Source organism: Chrysemys picta, chromosome 8, assembly GCF_011386835.1.
Source record: "Chrysemys picta bellii isolate R12L10 chromosome 8, ASM1138683v2, whole genome shotgun sequence".
Taxonomy (NCBI): domain Eukaryota; kingdom Metazoa; phylum Chordata; order Testudines; family Emydidae; genus Chrysemys; species Chrysemys picta.
The window spans coordinates 61,262,155-61,289,853 of record NC_088798.1 but is presented as its reverse complement, the minus strand read 5'-3'; the positions used below and the strand labels follow the sequence as shown (position 1 = coordinate 61,289,853).

General features: G+C 52.3%; 2 protein-coding genes across 2 annotated transcripts in view; one reads left to right on the top strand and one right to left on the bottom strand.

The window, feature by feature from the left end:
• The first annotated feature begins 11 nt into the window (after positions 1-11).
• On the top strand, positions 12-27,449 carry UCK2 (uridine-cytidine kinase 2). The gene is made up of 7 exons (XM_065555699.1): positions 12-146; positions 9,665-9,824; positions 10,993-11,089; positions 11,859-12,001; positions 20,337-20,434; positions 23,619-23,667; positions 24,319-27,449. Exons 1-7 carry the CDS (start codon positions 48-50, stop codon positions 24,456-24,458), a joined length of 786 nt encoding a protein of 261 aa, XP_065411771.1. The 5' UTR covers positions 12-47; the 3' UTR covers positions 24,459-27,449.
• ANKRD45 (ankyrin repeat domain 45) overlaps positions 2,636-27,699 on the bottom strand; it is a 70,554-nt gene continuing 45,490 nt past the window's right edge. Inside the window, exon 8 of the mRNA XM_065555698.1 lies at positions 2,636-2,721. The gene's annotated coding sequence lies outside the window, so the exon portion shown is untranslated. The remainder of the gene's footprint in view (positions 2,722-27,699) is intronic.

Below are 27,699 nucleotides of genomic sequence, written 5' to 3'. Positions count from 1 at the left end.
GCCCCCCAAGGCGCCTGGTGAGCCGGAGACTGAGCAGCGGCAGCAGCATGGCAGGGGACAGTGAGCAGAGCCTGCAGGAGCACGAGCAGCCTGGCGGTGGGGAGCCCTTCCTGATCGGGGTCAGCGGCGGCACAGCCAGCGGCAAGGTGAGCGGGGGAGCGCGGAGCCGGGGGTGGTTGGTCCCCGCGTGGGTGCATGGGGAGCCCAGTGCAGCGGACACATGGCCGCGGTTTGTGGTGGCGGCGGCTGCTATAGCGGGCGGGCGGCTGGGTGCCAGCCGAGACCCTGCTGGAGAGCCCCCGGCCCCCTCCGGGCTGTAAGAACACGTGTGCGCGGTGAAGGGGGGGCGTGTTGTTGCCGCGATGGGGTGCGGCTCCTAGCGAGGCGTTGGGTGGGAGGGAGGCCGCCCGTGTCCCCCTCCTGCACTGCACTGCTCCGGCGGGCTGCGGGGAGGCAGGGCGGCTGCGTAACACATTGTCTGGTCGCAGCCCGCCCGCCCTGGGGAGCGAGCTCGGCTCTGCTGTGTGGGTGCCTCCGCTTTCCGCAAAGCGGCTGCTTCCTGCCGTGTGTTCTCTCTCTGCCAGACACAAAGGCCTGATCCCCGGGCAGGTGGCACTCAGCGGCTTTGGCGGCCGCCCTCCTGATTGACACCCCTGCTACTCAGCTCCGGCCCCAGGGGGAGCAGGTGTCCGTGTGGCAGTTGTGCCGGGGTGGGGGATTGACACAGATGGGTCCTGCTGGCTTTTGTGATCCTGTAAACATCTCTCTAAACGGTTACCCCGTTTCTAACTCCTTCAGCCTCCTTGCTCTTTTCTCCCTCCCCCCCCCCCCTTCTGCCTTGGTGGTGACGCTGCTCCGTGCCGGGGTGACTCAGTGCTGCACGGATGGCTCGGCTGAATGGGGGTGGTCAGATAAGTGTCTTGTTCCCCAGTCCCTCCTGGGGCTGCCCAGCTTCCCCTCCTCTGACTCTGATCGAAGCTATGTGGCGGAATCGCTGGGGTTCCGTCAGCCTGCCTGGAAGCAGGCGAATAGGAGCTGTTGTGAGAGAGCTTGGAAGTGGCAGTTGTGCCATTGTGTTAACTGCTTCTACTGGAGATGCACCTGCACTCCTAGACTGGGGAGAAAGAAAATATAAACTAGAGGCACAGACAACTCTCTTATCAGAGGGTAGAGTTGAAAAAATAGTAGCTGTTGAATATAACTTGAGTAGTATTTTTACCATGACTAAACTTGTCCACTTTTAATAAAGTGAGATAAGAGCAACTATTCTGACCTGTTTTCTTTATTCATTATTAATGAAGTTCCCCAGTTGTCTATGCCCAGGCGTACAAGCACTCCTAGAAAAGCTGGTCCTAGGATTTTATACTCGTCTCTTAGAGAAAGGAGCTTCGATCCTCACTTTCTTCTCCACACTAATATTAAACTTGTCAGTGTAATCAGTAAGAGCATAACAGCTTTAAAGCAACACCAGTTTCATTCTGTCAACAGACCCCCGCGCTGACTTGACTCGTGCTCTGGCCCTGTTTAGCTCAGTGCAGGACTGGAGCTGTAATTATTGCACACTAATTTTTATGTGTGTGGCTCTGTCTGTGTACTACGCCATCCCCAGAGTCCTCTGGTAACTTTAGTGGTTTTACAATTGTGCTTTCCTTTAATGTATTTAATGTGTATGAAAGACTCAGACGAATAGGGGAAACAGTGAAACTGGCTATACACAGACTATAACATGGATGGAGGAGGGAAAGGACAAATATTTGCCCCTCTCTAATCCCTTACTGTTCCAGTAATCTGAAGAATGCTTAGAATGATAGCGAGTAACAGATTATTTTTCAGAAAGATGTGTGTCTGATGGGAGGGCATGGGGGTATTTTGTTGACCCAGATTGGTAGCAGGTGTTGGAATCCTACTGGGAGATGCTGACTCATAATGGCAGATGTGACTCTCTAACTCCACCCTGGGTGTAAGGCAGTGTAGGAGAGCTCCTCTGGACACAGAACTGGGGCTAGGGGAAAACTCTAGGAACTGCCAAGCTGTAGGGAGTTAGCTTGGGCTGAGGTTTATGGTGAGTTTGTTATTTGAATTACCAGTAGAGGCAAACCCCCGCAAAGGGTTGCTCTATGTACATTTTGTCTTTCTGTTCAGAGGGAGGATGGAATTTCCTCCAGCATATGGTGCCCATTTAAAAAGTGTTCCGGGTGAACATGTTCATAAGTGGGAATGCACCTGAGATCTTCTTCGTTACGGGGAGCACTAAATGCCTGGCTGCTGCTGGAGGAGCATAGGGCTATGTGCACTCAGCTTTTTCTAAAGATAACTTAAAAAAAAAAAAAAAAAAACACCCAGACCTTCACTGCAGTGATGGGAGGGGGTCTTTATCTGTTCTCTTGCTTGTTGAAAACACACATGTGCCTGCTCCCCAATGAAAAAATCCCCATAGAAGGTGGAGAGTGTGTGTGGAAATCTCTATCTGGGAACCAACGCTGAATTGTTCTTACATTACGTTTTCCGGATGCCTCAAGTATTCTGGGCTCATGTGAGGCCTTTTGTGCGTGGGCCTAACTCTGTATACCTGTCTCAGTAACATTGTGTCTGTCGCTGCTGAAATGCCGTCTCGGAGCAGTCTATTGAACCCACAAGGTAAGGCCAGGGATTACAGTCCAATAGGGCACAGTTGTTCTCCGCTTCAAAGTGAAACATACTTAGCAGCAGTAGTAGGCTCTCCTATAAAACAGGGAAGAGGTTCTTTATTGTCAGGGTGGTGTACTGATGGCTTTTCCTTTCTCCACTTTGATTTCCCCTCTGCAATGATTGCTTGCTGCCAAAACACACACAGTGTGTAATGCTGCCCTTTAAAAGGAACTCAACAGATCAGTGCAAACTTCATAGCCAGCTCTCTTGTAGTCCATTCTTAACTTGCTATGCTCAAGCAGAAGCAGCAGGAAGAGATTATTGGTGTTTGTGCTTCTAGTATCCAAAACTGGTGTATTATAGTTTAATGTGGCTCGTGATGCAGCTAAGCGAGAACGTATTTGGTGGCAGAGGTAAGGCAAGGTGTGTATGCAGCTGTGACAACACGGATCTGCCCAGCTGGTTCCTGGCAAGGCCTCCAATTTTTGGTGATAATCTTGATTGCTATAATAGAAGGGAAATGGGTCCTTGGAAGAACAAAGAATGCTGTACATCTATGGTGATATGCACCACACTGAGCCCAGGCAAGGGGTTCCCTGCAGCAGGGCAAGTAAACTTTCCTGAATGTCCTGTGGCTAGCAGTATGGCTGACTATCAGTTCTTAAGGTCCACATGTGCCGGCCCTGGTTAGAAGCAGAGAGGATTGGGGTAGGGGAGAGACATATATTTTCCTATTCCAAAGCTGCAAATCCATCTAACTCTCAGCAAAACTGTGGACTGTTGCAACATACTCAGTTGACAACACACCAGAGTGAAGATAAGCGGGGATGCTTTCCTCGCGAAGGCGCGCATGCAAAAAAGCCTGCCCTGCTGCAGTTGTTGAGTTAGAGATGGGTAAAACTTTTGCTGGTGGCCACACTGACGCTTTTTTTCCTAAAATACTTAATTAACTTTAGGAGAAACAAATAAATATCAACGTATACACATCCAGATAATTGTAATTTATTTAGGTAGGGTTTTTTTGCAGACTCGATAATAAAAATAATACTGTGAAAAGTGATATTTGTATGTTTGTTAATATCACTTTTTATAGTAAGTCCTGGCAAGCTAAGACCTGGATGGAGGGGTGGGGGGTGAGGCGGCCGAGGCCAGGGAGGATGGATGGAGGGGTGAGGCAGGAGAGGCCAGGGGCGATGGATGGGGGGCCCTGCCACTGCATGGTCAGAGGTGTGGGTTGGTGCCTGGGGCTGGGGATCAGCACCCTGGGCCAGCACTTACTGGAACCCAGAGTTCGTGCCCACAGTTGTGTGGCTAGGGCCAGGGATTGGCGGCCAATGCCACGCAGCTGGGTGTTGGCACCCAGAGGCAGCACCTGCTGCTGTGTGACCGGGCCTGGGGGTCGGCACCCAGGGTTGGCCTCTGGGGTCTGTGCCAGCTGCTGCTGCACAGCCAGGGCTAGGAGGCTGTCCTGGGCCAGCACCCGCCAAAGCCTGCTGCTGCACGACCAGGACAGGAGGTCGGTGTCTAAGGCCAGCACCTGGGGTTGGTGCCTGCTGCTGCGTGACCGGGGCTGGGGATCGGCACTTAGGGCTGGTGTCTGGGGATGGGTGCCCAGGGCCAGCACCTGCCAGAACCCAGGGTCGACAGCCAGGGTTGGGGGTCAGAGTGCACGGCTGGGGATTGCCTGATGCTGAGTTTGGGGCTGGCGCTTGAGGTCTGTGTCTGCTGCCCCAGGGCCAGGGGTCGGCATCCAGAGACAGCACCCACCAGAGCCCAGGTCCAGTGCTGGGCATCTGCACCCAAGGCTGGCAGCCTCTGGAGCTCAAGGTCAGCCCCTGGAGCCGCACCCAGAGTCAGTGACTAGGGCTGGGGGTCAGATTGCACAGATGGGGGTCAGTGCCTGGGGCCAGCGGCTGCTGGTGGGATTAGGGGTCAGCACCACATGGCCAGAGCCAGGGATTGGAGCCCGCTGCTGTGCGGCCAGGGCTTGGAGTTTGAAGCCCCAGGGCTGGAGCCCTAGTTTGCAGCCAGACTCCACAAGTCTCTGCCACCCAACCACCCCAGGGCTCAAGTCTGAGCCCAATTAAGCTTAATCTGCAGCAAGGGAGGTTTAGGTTAGATATTAGAAAGTTTTTCCTAACTATATGGGTAGTTAAGCTCTGGAACAGGCTTCCAAGGGAGGCTGTGTAATCCCCAGCATGGGAGGTTTCTAAGAACAGGTTAGACAAACACCCTGTTAGAGAGGCTCTAGGCAGACTAGGTCCTGCTTCAGCATAGAGGGCTGGACTTGATGACCTCTTGAGTCCCTTCCGGCTGTCTCAATGTCTTGTGGGGCATGATCACAGAAGTGTTGGGTTGGAAGATTTTTAGGCAGGGTTACTGGTGGCCTGGGGGGGGGGAGGGAGTGTTGGGAATGGACCGTACATTTAACTGACTTATCCCTCGCCCCTCCAGCTGCAGAACTGGAGTCCAGCTGCCTGTGCTGAGGTCTGTACATAGATGCCACTGTTTAGAAAAGACTTTGCCAAGGAACAGCTGTCAAAATAAACTCTGGTTCTGGGGGCAGCTTGGTCCTAGGGCACTGAAGGGTTGTATGCCCCTTCTGATGAGTTTTAGGGTTTGGGCAAGATGTTACAAATATTCACTACATGCTGCAACTCCTATATTTCTGTGTGGTAGGTCAGGACTATCCCCATTGTACAGATCGAGGAAACTGAGGTGTAATTTAAGACTGCTCAAATATGGGTGAGTAAAATTGGGGCCCTCAACTGTGGCTTTGTTTTGCTCAGAGGTACTGAGTAGCCACAGCTTCCTGGCACATGAATCCAAATGTGGATTTTGAACGTGGTCAGCTAGCAGTGTGTGCCTTGCTGCAGTAGTTGGAGCTGGAGGGTAGCATCTGTGTCTGTCTTTCCTGGCTAGAGAGCAGGAAATCCTCATGGATGCCTCCCCCATTGTTTCTGACAGCCCTTAAAATTCATTAAGAAAAATGAAGTAGGCTCCTGAGCCCACACTGTGCAGCCATCCCTTCTGGTGCCTGATAGAAGCAGGCTGCTGGAAGACAAATGCAGCTTATATGTGCTCTGATCTTCACCCTTCAAGGGTCAGTTGAAGAGAAATGGGGGTGGGCCCGGGCCCCACATTCCGCCCTCAATCTTCTAAACGATAATAAGGCGGAGGCGTGGCTAGCTCAATCACGGGCCACACTTCACAACTAGTGTTTAACTTCATGCTGCTGAATGCATGGGGTGCCTAGTGAGCTGATTGCAAAGGGGAAGAATAATTCCACTAGAGGGAGAGATGGAGAGCGTCTGACCAATATGTTCCCAGAACTCCTCTGCTTCCAGTGCCAGAGCATAGCTGTACAGATGGGCCCTCAAAGATGCCATTCCCTATATGCCTTACCATGCTCTGTTGGAGCAGCAGGCCTGGCAAGAGACAATTATTGCTTGAACTCAGAGAGGCCAGAAGTTACCGCTCAGTGTTCCTCTGTGTGACATCAATTCTCTCTCACTTCCTGGAGTGGGGAGATAAGGAGCTTTAGTTTAACTGAGCCTGGAACTTTCTTCCTTTGTCTGACTCCAACTATGGGAACCCTATCTCCCCTCCCACATCAGCTGGGCAAATAGTCTGACTACAATGGAGCTACACTGCCTGACACCAGCTGCGGCTCTGCCCCTGTGTGAGACAGAGGGCTAATTCACAAATGGAAAGGCCATGGGAAAGTTGCAAGAAGAACCCGAAGGGGTTGCTGGCTGATGGCTCTGCCCATAGCACATTGCTGACTCCCGACAGAGTGATTCTCAGAGTTGGAATGTCAATATTGATGGGCAGCAATCTAACTAGGAGAGAGACAACAGGAAGAGGAGGTGGAGGGGTGATGATCTGTGTGGCAAGTGTTTATGAAAGCAGAGGGATAAAAGCTTGATAAGCTAGAGTGGGATGTTGAAACAGTGCTGGGGAAGGAGGCAAGGAATGGGAAAACAAAGGAGCGGTGATGGCAAGTAACTGGTGATGGTTGGAGTCAGGAAACACTCTCTGTCCCACAGTGTGGGATGCTTGCAGGGTCAGAGGCTCTAGTTGAATTCTGTTTTCAATGAGAGAGTCTGGATAAGTGACTATCCATTGATAAGATCTACAGGACTTAAATATCCTGCTTCTGGGTGTCAGCTGTCCATTGCATCCCACCCATAAAGCACCATTGGCCAACAGAATCATTAAGTGAAGTGGGAGTGGGTTGCATAGCTGCCTGTGTGCTCTCTCAACCCCCACCCCCAATTAAATTAGCTACTCTTACCAGATTTCTCCCCCGAGCCTGAATTTCTTTACTTTTTCATAATAAGAACACAAAACCTGAAGTTTCCCAAATGCTGCTGTTCTAGCTGAGCTCTGGGGAACTCCAGAAATTAGCTCTATCTATATACAGGGAGGCTGAGCTTCAGAAACTTAAGTGGTGACTCCTATCCTGGCTTCTTGTCAGGCCCCCTGCTGCAGAGGTGACTAGTGAATTAGAGCTGTCCGGTAAGTGAAGACAAGGCCGGCTGGTGAGAACGGTAGCTCTGCCAGCCCCTGGACTCTGATGAGGTGAGGGCTGAGCTATCCACAGAACAGTTCAAACAGCCCACCTCTCTAGAGCTGAACCAGTTATAAGCTGTTTATCTGTTCACTCTGTACAGCTCCTGTGGCTAGAGAGTCCTCCAAGCACTGGCCCATAGTGCACTGCTCATAGCAGAAGGGGCCCATCTGGGCTTGGAGGGGGAAGGGAAATGGGGCTGTCAAATCTGCTCATCTGTTCTCCAGGTGAAGGTCCCCCCTACCCACCCACCCCCACAGACTTTCCTCCCATTGGCCTCTGATGATGCCCCTGGCTTCAACTCCACCTCCTGAGCCAACAATCCAACTGTGGAACATCTGACCTAATGGAGGGGATGGGAGGGTGTAGGCTGCAGCATGGCCACGGGCATTTTTAGGGGTGTATGTTAGTGCTGAGAAGCTCCACTAATACCCCTCTTTGCTGCTTTAAAGCACTTGGAGCTGGCGATCCAACTGGCATTTCCAGCTGGCACTCCAGGGTGGGATTTCTGGCTCACAGAGTGTATAGCTGGAAGCAGGGGCATTATTTGTGGCTTAGGGATGGAAATGGAAATGGGGGTGGGGGGAGGAAGGGAGGTCCGTCTGAGGAGGAGAGAAGGGAATGTCTGCTGGCAAACTAGGCGGCTAGCTGAGTCAGTAGTGGGAGGAGTGGAGCAATACGGTAGCTCCTGATTGTTCCTCTGAGGCCCGCAAGCCAATGCAGTGTTTTGGTATATTGTGGATTAGGTACCCAGAATCCCTGGCCAACTAATTGCCTTAGGCAAGCACTAGTATGGTTATGTGGCTGCCTAAACAGGTGAAGTTTTGCAGGCATCTGCCCACTTTCTGTAACTAATCTAAGTTCAAACTGATCAGGACTCCAGTGAGGCAGCCTGCTAGTGACACAGCCAAGTGCTGCTGTATGGGACTGAGGCCACAACTTAAAGTTAGGGGCTCCCCCCCCTTTTCCCAGAGGTGCTTTGCCGCTGCAGCTAACAGGGACTTCAGTGCATGTATGATGGGGTCCAATGCAGCTCTCCTCTCTGTCCTGTTAGTTCAGTTTTAAATCTTCAAACCTGTTTGGAGTAAAGCTGCTCCTCTCTACACCCATACTCTGCCACCTCCTTACTTTCTTCTATTCCGACACTCCCGTGCCACTTGCCTCCCTGATGAGTCAGTTGGGAAACAGTGATAGGGATGGACCTGGGGATGGCTTCCACCAGCCACATGTCTGCTCCCCCAGCTGCTGGGACCCTCCCCAGACTAGCTTAATCTCCAATCCAAACAACCTGAGCTTGGGCACCCGAAAGGGTGATTTTTATTTTTTCAGACATCTTCCCTATAGAGCAAGTTGGGATCCCCAGCAGCTCCTCCCTGAAACCCCTCCCCAGCTCCATGGCTCTTCGTTCTGGTCTGCTCCCTCTGTCGGTGTGAAGGTGTGAGATGTCACCAGAGCCATGGACTGAGCTGCTCATTCAACAGCTCCCTTAGCCTCTGTGCCAAGAGGCACCAGGATGTGCTTTCTGCTGCTCCTCCGAGCCCTGCTTGCTCTCAGAGAAAGGCTCTTGTGTTTTCTGGCTGGTGCAGAATCAGCTACTTTCTATTGGGCTTTATTTAGGGTGTTAAAACAAACTTCTGTAGAGATTTTTTTTTTTTTTCCCCCCTCCAACTTCCCCAATGAGAGCCTGATTTCTCCCCTCGCTGGCGTAACAGAATTCAGCAGGACTTCCCTGTGTGAGTGAGGGGAGAATAGAGCTTGTTGGCTTTTGTCCCACAAACACTCCTCTTGGAGCCAGTTTGAGTGCAGCTCCTGAGCCTCTGCTGCTCCTTGTAGGCCTCCTCAGCTGCTCTTTAGTGAGGGCAGACCCTGAGTCACATTGGCTGTCACTGCTGCTAATGGGAACCCCGTGGGCAGCAGTGCAAGTGACCTGGATCAGGTTGGTTCATGCTGCTGCCTAGGGAAAGCTCAGAGAGGCCCCTGGAGCTACTCCTGGAATGAGAAACAAGACAGGCTGGAGGAAGAGTAGGATAGTGGAGACTCAGGGCAGCTAGGAGGTTTTGAGCTGGTTGGGAGTACAGGTCTGGGATGCAGAGAGAGAGAGAGTACCCCTTCTCCCCCCCAGCAGCTAGAAGGCGCAAGGGGGAATGAGAGGGCAGGTGGATTCACACCTATTAGCCAAATAAATGAGCAATAAACCATAAAACAATGGCCTTAGAAAAGGATCCAGGGGCAGCACTCAGATGGCTTTGGGATGTCTCAAGAGGACAGATGAGCTCTCTGCTCCTTGGCTGAGGAGCAAAGCATCAGATGAGGATGGGAATGTCTCCCGCCTGAGCTTGCAGCCTCCTGCTCCCTGCCACCCAAGGCAGGCTTCTCCTCAGTCTGCAAGTCTCCTGCTCAGAGTAGTCTCCATTTGCATCAGACTCTCTTCTTTCATTTTCCCCCTTGCTACATCGCCTGAAGTCATCAGTCTGCGCCAGAATCGTCCAGCTACTGGGCCAGAATGAAGTGGATTATCGCCAGAAGCAGGTGGTGATACTGAGTCAAGACAGCTTCTATCAGGTCCTTACCTCTGAGCAGAAGTCCAAGGCACTCAAGGGCCAGTTCAACTTTGACCACCCAGGTGAATGGAGCCTGATCCTTGGGAGGAGGTGTTGGGCTGTGTAGGGCTTCAGTGACACCTCTCCTAATCTGAGTCGTTCCTTTAATTCCACTGGCACAGAACCGCTTGGTAATGCCGTGGACCCAGCTTCTTGCTCCACTGCATTAATGTGGGGTGGACGGGTAGTGATGCAATGCACTGGCTTGCTTGGGACCTGCTGTCATATCCTGGTTAGGTTCCTAGTGAAGTGAACCTGGGTCTTGTCCTTATCCCAAGAGATGGCTGCACTATCATATAACATTATTTGCACTTCTACAGCCGGTTTCATCCTGAAGATCCTAAAGCGCTCTGCAGACTCTATGCAAACCGCACCACTGAAAAGCAACAACCTGTGGGTTGACGTGCTCAGCGCACTGCCCAGCCAGCGGGAACACTCTCTCTGCCCAAGGAGAGTAGGGTTAAAATTCCAGCCTTTAAGGAGATGTTTTAAGACTTACCCCAACTCCAAGAAGGTGCTAGTAGAGCTGACTCAGCCTTCTGCCCTTTCCAGGCAGATCACTGATTGGCATGTAATGATGGTGGGGCAGGGGAGTATCTCAAACTGGTGCTTGATTTCCCCTAAACCCTCCCCTCCTGGAAGGTACCCTATTGAGCAGGATCTATCCAGAAAACAGGGCTAAATACAAAGGAAACCCAATTCCTGTTACTACAACAGAGATTCTTTCAACTGCTTAATGGGCTGGTTGGAAATTCCAGAACCACCTCACCCAAAACCCAGTTGCCTTGGGCAGCGGGCTGCCTTGCTAACAGAGCCCTTTCTGTGAAGCTGTGGGAGGGAGCTGTTCAGGGATAATAGGCCGCTCTAGTCTTTGAGGGGCTGGGGTTCGGGAGGAGATTCACTCTTTAGTCTTGGCTTTAAACAAAATCAGTACAAAGATTGTATTGATCTTCCAGGGCTGGATCCTCAGCTGGTGTAAAGCAGCATAGCCCTACTGATTTCAGTGGAGTTCTGCCTCTTTCCAACAGCTGGGATCTGGCCCAATAGCACTCAGGCCTTGAGGCAGCATGAATCTGCCTGCCTGCGCTCCTCCATGTCTAGCTTAGCTGGGACTCTGTCTAGGTTGAAATACCAGGATGTACGGGGGCAGAGGTTGGCAGGCAGCCTTCATAACAGCTTGTCTCTCCTCAGATGCCTTTGACAACGAGCTCATTGTCAAAACGCTCAAAGAGATCATGGAAGGGAAGACAGTCCAGATTCCTGTCTATGACTTTGTTTCCCATTCCAGGTAAGACACTACTCCTGCCTTGCTCTGCACCTGCTACTCTGATTCGGGAGAATGGGATGCAGCTCTGCCCATCCTCATTTGCAGCACCCTCCCTCCCCTGACACCCCATGCAATGATCTCTTGAGCAGAAACTACCAATATGGGCTATTTCTGGAGACGGTATCTTTATTTTGCCAGCTCTTGTAGGCACTGTATATCGCCCAAATGCTTGAGCTGAATAGCCCACCCCAAAAACACCCTAGGTTACAAAATCAAGCACTCAAATAAAAAAAATGCCAGAATGTAAGTTATCCGCTCAACCTAAACTCTGTGTTATGGTACAATCACGTGCTATTTCCCACAGGACCTCTGCTTCATAAAGTGCTCGGGGAATGCAGCAGGGTTGCATGGCAAATGGGACTGTTGTCTGTAGGACACCTGCCTCTTCCGCTGGAGAAACTGGAAGGGATGTCTGTAAAGTTCCTGTGGGTGGGTCCCTGAGCATGATTAATTAGTTTGACTCTTGCATGCAGCAGCTGCCTGGGGGAGATAGATGTGCACATGGTGGTGGCAGCGATGGGGAAGGTCTAGCCTGCTCCCTCTTTTCACCATGTTTTAGGAAAGTGTGTCTATAGCTTTTGGATTCCCTGGTTAAGCTTTGCCATAGTGGGATGGGGTGGAGTGGGGAAAGCTGGGTTAAGAAGCCACCAGCCCCACCACTCCTCCCATCAGGGCAGCTCTTCCTCTTGCTCTGCCTCTTGTTCTGACATGCCTTTCTCGTGCATGGCAGGAAGGAGGAGACGGTGACTGTGTACCCAGCTGACGTGGTCCTCTTCGAGGGCATCCTGGCCTTCTACACCCAGGAGGTCCGGGATCTCTTCCGGATGAAGCTGTTTGTGGACACGGACGCAGACACCCGGCTGTCCCGCAGAGGTGAGGGTGCATAGCCAGGTAGAAAGATGCTACCTGGTGCATAACTGACTTGGGGAGCTTGCTTCTGTGAGACATTGAAGGCAAAGAGATTCTGAAGCAGGATTGGTCTGTTGGATCGATGGAAGAGCATCTTCTGTGACGCCTAGCTAGACAGAAATGGCAAGAGCACTTGGCCTTCATGGTCCAGGGTATTAGATCAACCCCCAGTTGGCATCAGGAAACACCTGCCCTGTATCCCAAGTGGTAGTGGGTTGTGTGGGTTTTATGCTTCCTGAAGCTGCTGGCTTTGGTGAGCATGAGTGACAGGATTCCAGACCAGATGTTCAGTTCTGTTGTGGCAGCTCCTCTGAGAGAGCTGTGCCTAGCTGCAGTGGCCCTACAGATTCCCTTCAGTGCAGATGGCTGGAATGCCAGTTCTCCGCCAGTCATGGGGTGCCAAAAGCAGCGGTACGGCAAAGCTGTTTAAAGACTAGTTCCAAGTCAATGCCTGTTATGTAGGAGAGGGCATGGCGGGTGGGGATGGGCTGTGTAAGCTCAGGGGGTGACTATAGGAAGGTAGTCTCTGCAGATACTTCTCATGCTCTGGGTGGATAAGGGGCTGTCTCTAAGGGCCTGCACTAACAGTCTCTCCTTACAATATGATGGCTAATGCCACTGCATCCTGGAACTCCTCACCTGCCTAGTGCTCATTGGGAGCAGAGGGTTTCGGGGTCGCTTCCAAAATTGATTTCCTTGGGTGCAGTGTTTTCTGGGAGCTGAGGGGCCTGCCTGGCAGGATTCCTGTGGCCCGGTCGGCTCTGGCTATGAATGCTGGCCAAGAACTGACAGTGTGGTGGGCATGGCATGGCAGTTCAGGGTTGGGAATGGGGGCACGTAGAATTTGGGAGATGAAGGGCTTATGACACTGGATTGTCTTTCTTTGCTACCTGTAGAACTTGGGGAGTAATAAGTGTATTTAACACTAATGTATCTCCCTGGAGTCCTGTTGCCTCTTCTGCCCCCAGAAAACCACTGCCACTCTGATAGTAATGCTAATGGCAGGAGCTGGCCTGCTGTGGAGGCTGGACTCTGCTGGGGCAATGGAAGGAATGGGGTTGGGGGAGGTCATGTGTGTTTTCCAATTGGGATGAAGCAGGCAGGTCAGTTGGGTGCTCTGGTTACCATATTGCCAGCCTCTGGAATTGAGGAAACTCCTCCCCCTGACCCATGCAGTACTACTGAGAGCCCTGGCAACACCAGAACCTGGCTCCAAGCACATGCAACACAACATTACATGGGGTCGCAGTACAGTGTGGTGGGCTGCTCCCACTGCAGTCAGCCCTCTTTGCTCTTAGCCTCCTGGCTTAGTATCGACAGTCTGGGCTGACTTTGGATGGGTTACATAAGAACAGCTATACTCTGTCAGACCAATGGTCCATCTAGCCTAGTATCCTGTCTTCCAGCAGTGGCCTGTTCCAGAGGGAAAGAACAGAACAGGGAAATATTTGACTGATCCATTCCCTGTCATCCATTCCAAGCTTCTGGCAGTCAGAGCCTAAGGACACCCAGAGCATCGCATTACATCCCTGATCATCTTGGCTAATAACCATTGATGGATCATATCCTCCAGGAACTTCTCTAGTTCTTTTTTGAACCCAGTTATGCTTCACCACATCCCATGGCAATGAGTTCTACAGGTTGACCGTACATTGTTTGAAGATGTACTTCCTTATGATTGTCTAAACCTGCTGCCTATTAACATCATGGGGTGACCCCTGGTTCTTGTGTAATGTGAAGGGGTAAATAACACTTCCTTATTCACTTCTTCACACCATTCATGATTTTATAGACCTCTATAATATCCCCCCTTAGTTGTCTCTTTTCCAAGCTGAACAGTCCCAGTCTTTTTAATCTTTCCTTGTATGGAAGCTGTTCCATGCCCTTAATCATTTTTGTTGCCTTCTCTGTATCTTTTCCAATACAATACATCTTTTTGGGGGATGGGCAACCAGAACTGCATGCAGTATTCAAAGTATGGGCGTACCAGAGATTAATATAGTGTCATTATGATATTTACAGTCTTATTATCTATCCTATGCTTTGAGCAGGGGGTTGGACTAGATGACCTCTTGAGGTCCCTTCCAACTCTGATATTCTATGATCCCTTTGCTCATGGTTCCTAATATTCGGTTAGCTTTTTTGACTGCTGCTGAATATTGAGTGGATGTTTTCAGAGAACTATCCACAATGACTCCAAGATCTTTCTTGGGTGGTAACAGCTAATTCAGATCCCAATATATTGTATATATAGTTGGGATTATGTTTTCCAATGTGCATTTGCTTTTACCAACATTGAGTTTCATCTGCTGTTTTGTTACCCAGTCTCCCAGTTCTGTGAGATCTCTTTGTAACTCTTCGCATTATGCTTTGGGCTTAAATATCCTGAGTAATTTTTGTACTGGTCTGTAAATTTTACCACCTAACTGTTTACCCCTTTTTCCACTTCACTTATGAATATATTGAACAGCACTGGTCCTAATAGAGATCCCTGGAGGACTCTATTTACCTCTTTCCAGTCTGAAAGCTGACCATGGATTCCTATCATGTAACCAGTTACAGCTCCATGAGAGGACCTCCCCTCTCATCCCATGATTGCTTACTTTGCTTAAGAGTCTTTGGTGAGGGACCTTGTCAAAGAGGAGTTGGGATAGTTGCCTCTTCAGAAAGGGATTTCCTTCAAACTGATCCAGACCAATGACTTGAAGAGCCCCAGAGGCACAATTCACAACCTGAGCCTTATTGTACTAGGACTCCAGTCCCTTGGTATCGTTCCCTTTTAAATCGCCAACCTGGGGAAGCCGGTCCGGTCCGGCATGGCGTGCCGGCCTGTACCAGCTTACTTTCACCTCTGCTGAGTATAGACCAAACAGGACACCAGAGTGGAACTCCATTAAGGGACTCTAGGGAAGGCCTACCCAGCACAAGTGTGTCTCTGTAGAATTCCAGAGATGTGCTTATCCTGCATCTGAGATGGGATTTCAGTGCTGGCCGAGAAAGCTAGAGCCGAGATACTCCAGGATGCCTGCCACTGTCAAGCCAACATTACTGTCTCGTCAGTAGCTAAGATGTCATCATTGCTGATGAACGCTTTTTTACACCCACCTGTCTCCTCTCTGCCCACCCTGCTGCTTCCACATGACTCATTCAGGGAGGTCACAGTAAAGTCACTGCTTGGGGGGTGGGGGGGAGAAAGAACTAGCAGGTCACAAACACTGCATATGGACCTTACAAAACGAGTCTCCCTTAACCAGTGGTCATGATGTTGGAGATCTAGGATTTGCCGTCTGTCCAGTTGCATCTTCCACCTCTGCAGATGGCCTGTGTCTCATGTCCCAAGGGAAGGTGAAAATCACCTGTACTTGGCTGACAGTACAGTGCTTTATATAGGATCACTGTAAACCTGCCTGACCACCGTGGCAATTGGCTCATGCCCTGAAGCATGAGATTTGGTTACCTTTGTCTTAGCACGTGATTTCTAACGTTGTTGGTCTTAGAATTATCCAATCCCTTTTTAAGATCCAGGTATAGTTCTTCTTGGTGCTAGGAACTGAAAAATGGCCCTCACTCCAATGATAGCAACTGAGGAATGAACACCCACACCCTACTACCACCACCACCTCAATGAAGAAACTGAAACAGCTGATTTGGAAATAACTCTCTATTGATCACTGAGGTGGGTGTGTTAGTGGGGCTTATAGGTCTTGGCTAATGAAACCCTGGAAGCAAGAAATCATAGGTGATGAACAGACAGCCCCTAAAGACAACAATCCTCAAATCAGTGCTCGATTACCCTCTCTCAGCCCTTGCTATAGGTAAAAGTCAGTGACTAGGAACTGTTCATGTTCATTCTCTCTCTTCTCACCCCCCCCCCCCTGCTTCTAAAGCCCTGCAATATGGTTGGCTGGAGACCAGCGGGCCCATCGGAGAGCAGCTCCCTCCCTGTTCAAGGGACTGGACTCCTTCCTTTTTTGGGAGGATTGACCACCCAAAGGCTTTCTGTGTGTTACCTTTCATAGGCATTGTGGAAAGCGCTAGTCATAGCCTTGTTTCTCTCCTTTCCTAACCAATGACCAAGCATTTACCTATCTCAACCAGTAATGCGATGTGCGGGGAGATCCAATGGCCCGTGTTTCACAGAAAGCCAGAGCTGGTGACTAATGGTCCTTTCTGGCTGTAACCTCTGAACTGCAGAAACTAGGCAGGATGATGTTGTGGGATCTGGCTACTGAGTCGCAGCCCACTCATGAGACATTACTGTAACCGGATGTTACTGTGGGAACCAGAGCCCAGAATCCTGGATTAGCACGGGCTGGAGCAGTAAACTTGGGACTTTGGTTTTTGTAAATTGCGTCATGCTCTTTCCGCTAAGAGTGGTTCTGCTGCCAGATCGCAGAACTGGCCAGCTGCTCCAGATACTACTCTTTGTGATGGGGCTGATCGTCTCCTGTCAGTCAATAGGAGTCTCTCCAGGGACTCTGATGGGAGATGCATCAGGCCTGATCTGATCTTTGCCAGCCCTCCTTGCTCTCACATGTATATCAGGCTTTCTGGATGGGTGTGAATTGTGCATCAGCAAACCCCATAGACCACTAGAAATAAAAGAATAGCCATGGTGGCAGGTACAGTAACTCCTCACTTAACGTTGTAGTTATGTTCCTGAAAAATGCAACTTTAAGTGAAATGATGGTAAACGAATCCAATTTTCCCATAAGATTTAATGTAAATGTGGGGGATTAGGTTCCACGGAAATTTTTTCTAGGCAGACAAAAGGCATTATGTACTGTGGTTGGGAGGTGCCCCGGCTTACCCCACACAGGCACAGCGTGCTGCAGGCAAAGACACTAGGAAGCACCTTGCGCAGCAGCAGCGGCAGCTTCCCCCCCAGAAGAACAGGTGCCAGCTTTACCAGGGGATGCTCCAGGCCCATCTCTTCTTGTCCCCGCTCCACTCCAGGCCCACTTCTTCCCACCCCCACTCCACCTCCTCTCCAGAGCACGCTGCGTCCCCGCTCCTCCCCCTCCCTCCCAGAAAGTCCTAAGTGCCACCAAACAGCTGTTTTGTGGCAGTGGAAGCACTGGGAAGGAGGGAGAGGAGGCAGTGCTCTTCCACAGAATTCTACAAGCAGTGGACAGAGCAGTCAGCCAAACAAGGTTATAAGGGAGCACTGCACAACTTTAAATGAGCATGTTCCCTAATGGAGCAGCGACGTAACTTTGAAACAATGTTAAGCGGGAGGACATTAAGTGAGGAGTTACTGTAAAGCCCAATTCCTGGGGGGAGGAGCCTTGTGGAAACAGAATTGGAGCGTCCCCTGTCGTCTTGGACGCTCTCCCTACCTGTCCTGAGGGTGCCTCACCTATGCAGAGTATCACGGCTGACACTGTGGTAAGTCTGAAGGTGCTGGACTCCCTGCAGCTGTAACCTGTATGCTGCAGCACCTGGCATGTGGGGCAGAAGAACTGCCACCCAGAAACAGACCCATGATCAAGCTAGTCCAGTATCCTGTCTTGGACAGTGGCCAGTGCCAGTCCTTTCAGAGGAAGGTGCAAGCACCCCACAGTGCAAGTTTAAGGGATAAACTGCCCCAGGAAAGTTTCCTCCTGTCCCCTGTTAGCTATGGTCAGTCTATGCCCCAAAGATGAGGATCTGTCTGGCTCTGGGTTTGTGCAATGGTTAATCAACTCCGTTGTGTTAGAAGGGAACTGTAGAAACCCCACTGGGCATGGAGTTGTGTGTGACCTTCGTACAGGCTTTCTCCCCCTCAGGCCAGGGAGTGTAGCGTGGAACTGGGAAAGCTAAACTCTCCCTCTTCTTGCCCATTTGTTGTGTGCTGCTCAGAAAATCTGTGCTGGGTTTTATGAAGCTTTCTGGAGAGGGAAGAAGTCAGTAGGAGCAGCCTGGAATGGGGCTGGGCTGGTCTCCAGGTCGGGAGCAGACGCCAGGCTTGCCAGTCCCTGTTCCCACCCCAGGATCCTATGGCGTGCGAAAGGCGTGTCTCGGAACTGACAGCCAAGCACAAGCAGGAAAAGAGATCGGAGCTGCTGGGTCAGCTCCAAACTAGCATAGAGAGACCAATGCTGCTTTGCCTCCTGACAGCACTCTGGATGTTTGCCGGGCCAGTGACTGGCTTCCTGGGGAGGCTGCCAGGGCTGCCTGGGGGTGGGCAAGTGGGGCAATTTGCCCTGGGCCCTGCAGGGGCCCCCCTGAGAATGTCGGAGACTCCCCACCTCCGCCTTCCCCTATGTCCCGGCGCCTCAGCGCACCGTGTCCAGGAGTGGCCCTGGACAGCGCTGCAGCGGCGGGACCTGAGCTCCTCTTGCTCAGAGCCGCGTGGTAAGGAGGCGGTGCTCCGGTGGGACCTGAGCTCGCAGCCGCGCCCCCTTACCACGTGGCTCTGAGCGGGAGGAGCTCAGGTCCCGCCGCTGCCGCTCTGTCCAGGGCCACTCCTGGACGTGGCGCGCTGAGGCTCTAGGAGAGGTGGGAGTAAGCAGCATGGTAAGCCCCTCTGAGCCGGACACCTGACCCTCAGCTCCGAGCCCATCCCCTCTGAGCTGGGCACCCCCCCAACCCAGAGCCCAGCTCCCCACCCAGCCCTGGGCAACAGCAGTGCCACCCCCAGACAGCGACAGCCCACTGGCACCAACCATCACCCAGTGACGGCCCATTATGTAATTGCAAATGTACTAAAGAATTTAATTTTTAAATGTATTTTGTGTATTTTCAAATTATTAAAAATTTTTGAATGTATTTCACTGGTTATTTTTTACATTTCCAAATACCTGTTACTATAGTATTGCAACTTTTTTTTTTATGGAAAGGGCTCCCGAAATTGCTTTGCCTCAGGCCCCCTGAATCCTCTGGGTTGCCCTGGAGGCCGCTGTGCTCTGAGGCTGCCTGGCTCCTGACAATGTCCCACAAAGCCAGCTGGCTGGTGCTGTGAGCACCCTGCTGCCCTTCCATGCTGGGGGAGAAGTTCCTTCAAGCTCTTCCTGAAAAGAGCCCAGCGCTGTCTGCTCTGTGGGTTTGCCCCAACTTCAGCCATCAGCTGGCTGCACCAGGGCCAGTCCCTCATGTAGAGGGGCAAAGCCATTCTACACCAGCGGAGCCCAACTCCTGCATGGGAGGGAGAAAGAAGCTGCACTGGTGTGAATCTGTTTCTCTTGTCTTCACTGGGGCGGTTACTGGAATCAGCAGGAATCTCCAGTGCAGGCAAGGCCCGGCTGTCTCACCACCAGGAGAAGGTGGAGACTGTCCTCTCCAGATACTGACCAGGAGTTTGTGGGGAACAGGGCCGGCTTTAGGCTGATTCGCCCAATTCCCCGGAGTCGGGCCCCGCACCTAAGAGGGCCCCGCGCACTCACCCTGGTGGCGGTCGTCTTTGGGGGCCCCACTCCCCTGGCCAGAGCTCCGGCCGGACTGCGGCAGCCCCACGACCCCGGCCGGACCGCGGCAAGCCCTGCAGCCCCCTCTCCCCAGCCGGCAATTTGAAGTGCCACCCCAGGTATCGGGCCCCGCATTTGCTAAAGCCGGCCCTGGTGTGGAAGGATGGGATTGGTCCAGAATGAGCCCTGGAACTCGCTAGCATCATGCAACCTTCTCTTATCTCCCGCCTCCCACAAGCTGCGCTCGGACCAGCCACCCCCCAAAAGGGGCTAGACAAGGATAGCGAGGCAGTGGCTTGTCCATGGTGGGGAAGTGGGGTAGCTTTCACTTCTCCACTCTAGAGACTTTGGTGAGGTCACTTGTCTGGTTTGAGAGCCACCACCCTTGTGTTCCTGCCCCCTAGATGTAAATTGGATAGTTCTAATGCGAAAGCTGCTGTGGGACTGTTAGCCTCGGCTTCTGAGTGTCCCCGCCTTGGGGGGCCAGTGCAGGATTCAGGGGTATTCACAGATCTGTGTGAGGGGCCTATGACTGGAGTAACAGGGGGCTGCAGGTCAGGATTGAGGGGCATCAGTAGAGCTGTGGGGGGACCCCAGTAATGTAGTAGCATCAGGGCTGTAGGCTGGGACTGGTGCATTGGGAGAACTCGGGAGGCAGGACTGGAATGTTGTGAATTGAAGTGCACTGATAGACCTAGAAGGGGGAAACATGCACAGCCGCCTGGCTCAGGCCTGTAATATCAGCCCCTCTTCTCAGGAGCTCTTGCAACCAAATGACATTAAACTGTGAGCCATCTAGCCGGCCTGGGGTGTGGCCTGAAGAGTGCTGGGAAAGGGGCCTGTCTGGGAAACGGGGGCGGGGATGCTTTGGCCCATGCAATTGGCTCCTGACTGCCTTGTTTTTCTCCTCCTAGTGTTACGAGACATCAGTGAGCGAGGCCGGGACCTTGAGCAAATCTTGTCTCAGTACATTACTTTCGTCAAACCAGCCTTTGAGGAATTCTGCTTGCCAGTGAGTGAGGAAAAACAACCACCCCATGAGCCGACTGGGAGCTCTCTTCTCGCTGGGGCCTGCCCTACCATGCAGCGACGTCACTTTCCTCAGGGCAGCGCCAGCCTGGACAGTGCATTCTCTCCCTGCAGGCACAGATGGCTGCATGGCAGGGCACGGTGTCTGTTGGTCTCAATGGTCACTTCCCTGTGGCTGGAGTTTCTGGCTAGATGCTGCTGCAGCAGCAGCAGGGGAAGTCCCTATTTGTGGGTGCAGCTTGTGCATAGTCCCAGTGGCTTACAGGCTGTCGTGGGTGTGCTGGGACACACTGATGTTCCCTTCCCTACCCCTGGGACACAGTCAGTGCTCATGCCTTCTGGATGGCCCAAAAGGAGGGGCAGGGGACTGAGCTCTGTGCTGCAGGTCTTGGCCTGGGGTTCCCACTTCTGGCTGGCTACAAAGCCAATGAAGAGCTTGCTGGCTTCTAGCTGTGGATTCCTGGAATCAGAAGTGAAGTGAGTTCAGGTGCTGTCAGTGGAGGTGGAGATGGTTTTGGCTCCCAGGGAAGGCAGAGGGAGAGCAGGGGGCCTGGGAGGTGAACACAAGGAGCCCACGTTGCCAGTCTATGTGGTAGCACCTAGAGGGCTGGAACAAAGATCAAGGCCCACTTGCACTAGGTACTGGCCATGTGCCTAGTAAGAGACTGACCCTGCACCATGGGCCAGGAAGGATTTTTATCCCCTTCTTGCACGTGGGGGAAGTGAGACACTGAGATGGAGTGATTTGCCCCAGGTCGCAGGTCAGTCAGTGGCAGAGGTGGGAATAGAACCCAGAACTCCTCACTCAGTCAAGTGCCTCAACTATTTGACCACCCTTCTCCTTAACCGTTTCTTTCCTATTCCCAGCACTGCACTTCCTTCCCCTCAAGCCAGGGAGGGAGCCTTGCTTTGCTCCAGAGAGAGAGCTGTGTTAGTGGGTCCTTTGGGGATGCAAAGCCTGGGTAAGGAGGCTCTGGGACAGACAAGGGTTGGACCCTCCTTTCCAGCTATCTGCTGTCATACAGTCATCATTGGCTTCTGGGAGACATGGAGTGGAACAGACCTGTCATGGGAGCCAAGTCTAGCGCCCTCCTTGATAGGGTCAGGGAAGGGTGTAGAGGCCCGTCAGGAAGGGTAGGTAGTCAGCTCCAGAAAGGAGGCAAGAAGATATATTCTAGCCACCTTGGCGCACTCCTCTCCTGATCATCGATCCCCAACAAAAGTGCCACTGCTGCCCTCATCTGCTTCCAAAATCTGCTCATGGTCCTGCAGGGAGAGGAATGAGCAACAGAGATTGCAGCACCATCTCTTCTCCTGCCCTGGTGAATCCTGCCTCTGACTGATCTGCACCCCCTGCTCCAAGCTCCTGGCTCAAGGGGCAGCTATTCTACTTGCATGCAGTGCAGAACAGGCAACCTGGTGTAAGCACTGGTGATCCTGGTGCTGATCTCCTAACAAGCTCCGGGTCAGACGGGCTGGGAGGGAATCCCCATGACTGGAATCTGACAGATCCATAGCTATGCAGTGTTCTTGTAGCCATGTCAGTCCCACGATCAGAGAGAGACAAGATGGGGGAGGTAATGTCTTTTATTGGACCATCTTATGTTGATCTGAGAAACTTTTGAGCCACACAGAGCTCTTTGGGTGTGGGACAGGTAGGCAGAGTGTCACAACTAAATATCAGAGGGAACAGGTAGGTTAGCTTAAGTAGTTAGTGTACATTATCTGTTTGATCTTGTATGCAGCTGTTACGCTCAGAGTACTTTTCCCAGACCCGAAGAACTCTGTGTAGCTTGAAAACTTGTCTCCCTCACTAGCAGAAGTTGGTCCAATAAACAATGTTTCAGAGTAGCAGCCGTGTTAGTCTGTATCCGCAAAAAGAACAGGAGTACTTGTGGCACCTTAGAGACTAACAAATTTATTAGAGCATAAGCTTTCGTGGACTACAGCCCACTTCTTCGGATGCATATAGTCCACGAAAGCTTATGCTCTAATAAATTTGTTAGTCTCTAAGGTGCCACAAGTACTCCTGTTCTTTTTTCAATAAACAATATTACTTTTCCCCACCTTGTCTTAAGGGTAGTCTAAACTGGTAACACTAAAGCGCTGCTGCGGCTTGTGTAGTCATGGCACAGCGCTGGGGGAGAGCTCTCCCAGCACTTTATTTAAAAAAAACAAAAAAAACCCACCACCTCCATGAGGGGCATAGCTCCCAGCGCTGGTGCACGGGCTACACTGGTACTTTACAGCGCTTAAACTTGCTGCGCTCAGGGGGGTGTTTTTTCACACCCCTGCAGCGCTGTAAAGTGCTAGTGTAGATAAGCCCTAAGAGCCAGAGCTAGGCTGTAATGGGCTCTCGTAACTGCCATTGTCTAAAGCCATGAATAATGTAACAGTTTGTGGGGAGAAGCTATTTCCACAGCCTGGCCACCGCCTCAGGGAGCCCTCAGGGTGTGGCTGTGCAGGGCAGATCCTGCAGCAGCGACAACTATTAAACGGTTTCAGAGTAGCAGCCGTGTTAGTCTATTAAACGCTTGGCCTGGTGCTCTGGTTTTAATGCTGATAGTGCAGTGTGGGTGGCTTCGCTATGCTCCAGGCTAAATGCCAAGACTGGGATGAAGCTGGCATTGGCATCATGGGGAAGGAAGGTGTGAGCCAGCAAAGAGTGGGATGCTGCATCGTTAACCTTCCAGAAGGGAAGTGTAAGCAACATTGAAATCCCGTCTAAACAAACTAGTTGGCAGCCTCTCCCCACAAACTCCCTGTGAACTCAGTCTTGTCAACTCCTGTGACCCTTACTGCCAGTCTGGTGATCTTTGGTGGGATGTTTATCTTGAAGCACCAACTTCCGGAGTCATGAGATTCTCACCTGATCACAACTTTTACTAATGAAACTTTGTAGCCCTCATGATTGTGGAGAAAAGCATGAAAACGTGCTCAGAGTATAGCCTAAAGCTCAAACAAGAGGGCAAATGAAAAGAAACCAGAATGTGTTAACGTCCCATGGTGGGGTGGCTGGTTCGTTGGTTTCTGAGGCCTGACTGGGGTTGGCACTACGGGATTATGGTATGAAATCTTCAGAGGTGCAGGAGCAATGAAAAATACTTCAAGGCTGGGTCAGTTACACGCTCTGGTCTCTCCTGTAACAATGTGCTCTCTTCTCACAGACCAAGAAGTATGCTGACGTGATCATCCCCAGGGGGGCAGACAATGAAGGTGAGCGGTGATGCTCCTCAATGAATGGGGAGGGTTCATGTGGGGAAACTGACTAAGGGGGCCCTGGCTGCTGTTTGGCACGTGGACATGAATGACCCCTGCGGGGCTGGGGTTAGATGGGAGCCAGTGTGGCTCCTAGCGAGGTGATGAGTCCCATATCTGGCTTTTAAGGTCGGTTACGGTCTGCAGACTTGGTTGGAGGAGGTGCTCTCCCATGGGAAACTCCTAGATGCTCCCTGTTGCTGCATGGGTGGGCTGGCAGGCTGCAGCTTACTGTGTGAGTCAGAGTACAAGAGGTAGTAACTCAGTAGCATGTATCCTGCAGTGTGAACTCCTGGAGCGAGACATGTTAAGGCAAATGGGGGCTTAGTATGTCTAAAGTACGTATGCTCGGATAGTCCCAGTAGACTGATTTGTCACTCCACTGACTTGCATGGCTCCTCTCTGGCTGCAGGAGAGGACGAGGCGCCGCCTGCATGCGGGAAGCTATCACTCAGTGACTTGACTGTTCCCTGCAGTGCTGACAGCCTGGCACTCCTGGGCGTGTGCCCCACTGCATTGCAAAGGGAGCTGGGAGTGGCCCCGTTTCTATAGCTTGGGACTCATTTATGCTGTACAATCCTAACCCAGCTCTGTTTCCCCCACACCCAGTGGCCATAAACCTGATCGTGCAGCACATCCAGGACATTCTGAATGGAGGACATAGCAAACGCCAGATCAACAGCTGCCTGAATGGCTACACCGCTCCGTGCCAGAGGCAGCCTTCTGAGTCAAGTAGCCGGCCACACTGACCCCAGACATTGGGGTGAGGTTGGGGGTGGATGGTGGTTGGGCTCTGCTGCAGCTGATCTGTCCGTACTGTGTCCAATCACACTCCCACCCCGATATTTAAGAAACCAGATGGAGACACATGCCTTTAATTTTGTATCTTGGAAATGAGAGAGGAGCATCTGGATTCCCAGATGCCGCTGGGGATGCCTACCGCTGGCTTCGCTCAGTAACCACTCCAGCACAGAACCGTCTATCAATACAGAATCGCTCTATTTTTGTGTAAAAAGAACAATGTAAAACTACTTGCCATAAGATATTTGCCAGGCTTGGTATTGCTGAGGGCAGCTGGGACAGGGGGGCGGAGGGGGACACACGGGTGCTGCTGGCATGGGGAACTGGTAAGTGTGGGAGGGGAAAACTGCACCAAAGGCTTCAAACTAGGTGACCAAGTGGCTTAGGAGCCAGAAGCAGCCACCCCATGGCTGGGGCGTGGGTGGAGGCTTGGTGTGGAGCATACTGTGATGCTTTTGCTGCTGGCCTGCGTGGCTTGTCACACAGCTGCTGTGCCTGTTCTGCAGGAGGGTGCTGGGTTTGGTTGGTGGGGAGGGGTGGAGTAGGGATTGAGGGCTGAAACCTTGGCTGCCCTTTCCTACTCTGCTTTCCCTCCCCCATCCTTGCTAGCTGCCTGCCTTGCCAAGGCTCCCCAGTGCTCCTGCCTGAGTCACTCAGCACTGCCCCTGTCCCTCAGCTGACTTCCTGCTGGCTGTGGTTTTGGGGCTGGAGTGATTCATCCCACAAAGAACTGGCTGGGGGGAGGGGAGGAGAGGATTTTGAAAGGATGAAATTCTGGGCTTGGCTGACAGCTGCTGGTGCTCAGACTCCTGCCACATGGCTGGGTGTCAGGAGCACCTCACCCCTGTCTGGCTACAAGTGTCTGGGGGCTTTCCTCGGCTGCCTGGATTTTGGTAGGGGAAGGCCTGGGGCCATGGGTAGAGCAATATGATAGACATGAGTGCGCTCTAGCACCATCCCTTGGCTAGCTGCTGAAATAGCAAGAGCGCCAGGTGAGAGCTCGGCAGCGCCTGTGTAGTGTGTGGGGGTGGGGGAAAACGTGCATGCTGTCTGAAGTGGCCTTGCTCCTCCATGAGCGGAGTTTGAGCTCAAGCTCTGCTTACAGCATCCCTGAGGCTGCTCCCCAGCTGGTCTGTGGGGAGAAGAAAGGCAGTTGGGCTAGAAGCTACAGAGCAGCCCCTCCCAGTAAGCCCCGCAGAGTAATGTTATACCAGGGCATTGCAGCATTGGCACAGGGGTGTGTCCCATGCCCAGCTGGCTGTGAAGAGCCTAGCACTGCTGGCACTCTGGGGCCACCCTAGATCAAGCTCCTCTGAGACTGGAACCTCTGCCCCTAGAGAAGCATGGCCCCATGACCAGTTTCTACTTGAAACTCCCAGGGCAAACCACTGAGTGCTTTGGCTGGGATTTGGGCCAGAGGATCAGATTGTGTCCACACTCTCCCTGCTACCTGCCTTCTTTGCCAGCTGGTGGGATCTTCTCCCTGCTGGTGCTGGGCAAAGCAAACTCTTTTCAGGGCCCTCGACTTAGCATTGGGCTTGCTGTTCGCTCAGAGCCCCCTGGGCACGTGTTCTCTCTCTCCCTATTACTAGAACAGCAAAGGGCTGAGCAGTCACTGCTATGGGGAGTACGGTAGAGGGCAGGTCTAGAGGGGCCATCCTGATTGGGCTGGGGTGTTAGCCCTCCAAATTACTTCAGAATTGGCTTGGTTAAGGATCTGAGCTGGACTGGACCTGGAGCGAGTTCTCTGCTCCCTGAGAAGGTGCTAAACCCACATGTGCCTGTATTCGGACCCCAGCCTGCCAGTATTGCCTTGGGAGACAGTATCCCGAAGCACTTGCTCTTTTCACAGAGCTCTGCGGAGACCAAAGCCATTACAGCTCATTCCGAGGGGCAGATGGCCGTGCTGGTTGTGAGTGACTGCCATGATGTGACACAGACCATGGGACTTCAATTTAGTGCCAGTGCTGCAGCTGTCAGGCACAGCTGTGCTTGAGGGCTATCACTGTGGTGATAGGGACCCCCCCAACCCCAAGAGCCTCCATGGGAGAGTGGGGAATGGGAGCAAAGGGATGGTTCTTCATGGGGAAGGAGCAGCACTGGAAAGGGTCTCTTCTGCTCATCTTGGGTTCCCTTAAGAACTGAGGAATCCCCCAGTGCTAACCTTGTCATGTCCCATTGAGCTCTGTGCTGTGGCCTCTGCCCTCAAGCCTGCTGGCACTTTGCTCTCCTTTTGCCTAAGCGGCTCCCCACATGGGACTGGGTGGCTTCCCTGGGGGCTCACTGTCTTTGTGAGCTGTTCAGTACCAGGCTCCTGTGCTTTGGGGTGAGCCTTCAAAGCTCAGGCTTGTTCTTGTCCCTGTGTGGACATCTAGAGTCCTGCAAGGCTGCTGCATGGTCCTGCTCTTGGGCTAACTGAGGAATAACCTAGAGGCCTGGCTTCTTAGAGAAAAGAGATGCTTATTATTCACCTTCTGCTGGCTCTTCCCTCTCCTCTAGCTGAACCGGGCATGGGTGGAGGCTTGGTGTGGAGCATACTGTGATGCTTTTGCTGCTGGGAGAAGTCGCGGTGTGTGATAGGCTCTCTGAGACCACAAGGGGGCAAGGAAGGGAATAGATGCCCTAAGTCAGCACTGCCAGGGGCAAAACCATTCCCTCTCTTCCTCTCCTGTCATGGGATGAGAAGCCCTTCTCCTCTCCACCCTGTCCAGAAACCCCTCCAACAAACTCCTGAGGCATGGCAGTCTCCCTACTCCTGAGACCCAGTGACGCCTGGGTTGCCCCAAGAGGGCCAGAGGCCAGCACTTAGGTAACAAGTGTCTGGAGCCCTACAGAGGGGGAGAGGTTTCTAGGGGCTGGAGGCTCAGCCTGGGTGAGGTGGCTTTCAAGACTGATGTACTGTTCTGCCCTTCCCTGTAAATAAAGATGAAATAACTGGATACAGGTGCCTCTTGTCTCCTCTCTTAAGCTGATTGCCAGCTGGGTGGTCCAGGCTTGGGCCTGCACTGCCTCTTTCTGCTCTGTAGGGGAGAGCCTGCCCCTATGTCATTGGAGCTAAATCCCACCTGCAGGTGCTGTTCTGTCTAAATTCTCATGCTGAAAAATCATGGTTGTGGATTAACAGCTGGCTGACTACCCAGGCAGCACTCCCTGCTGACGCACTAGAGCAGGGTGTCATCCACCCAGCCT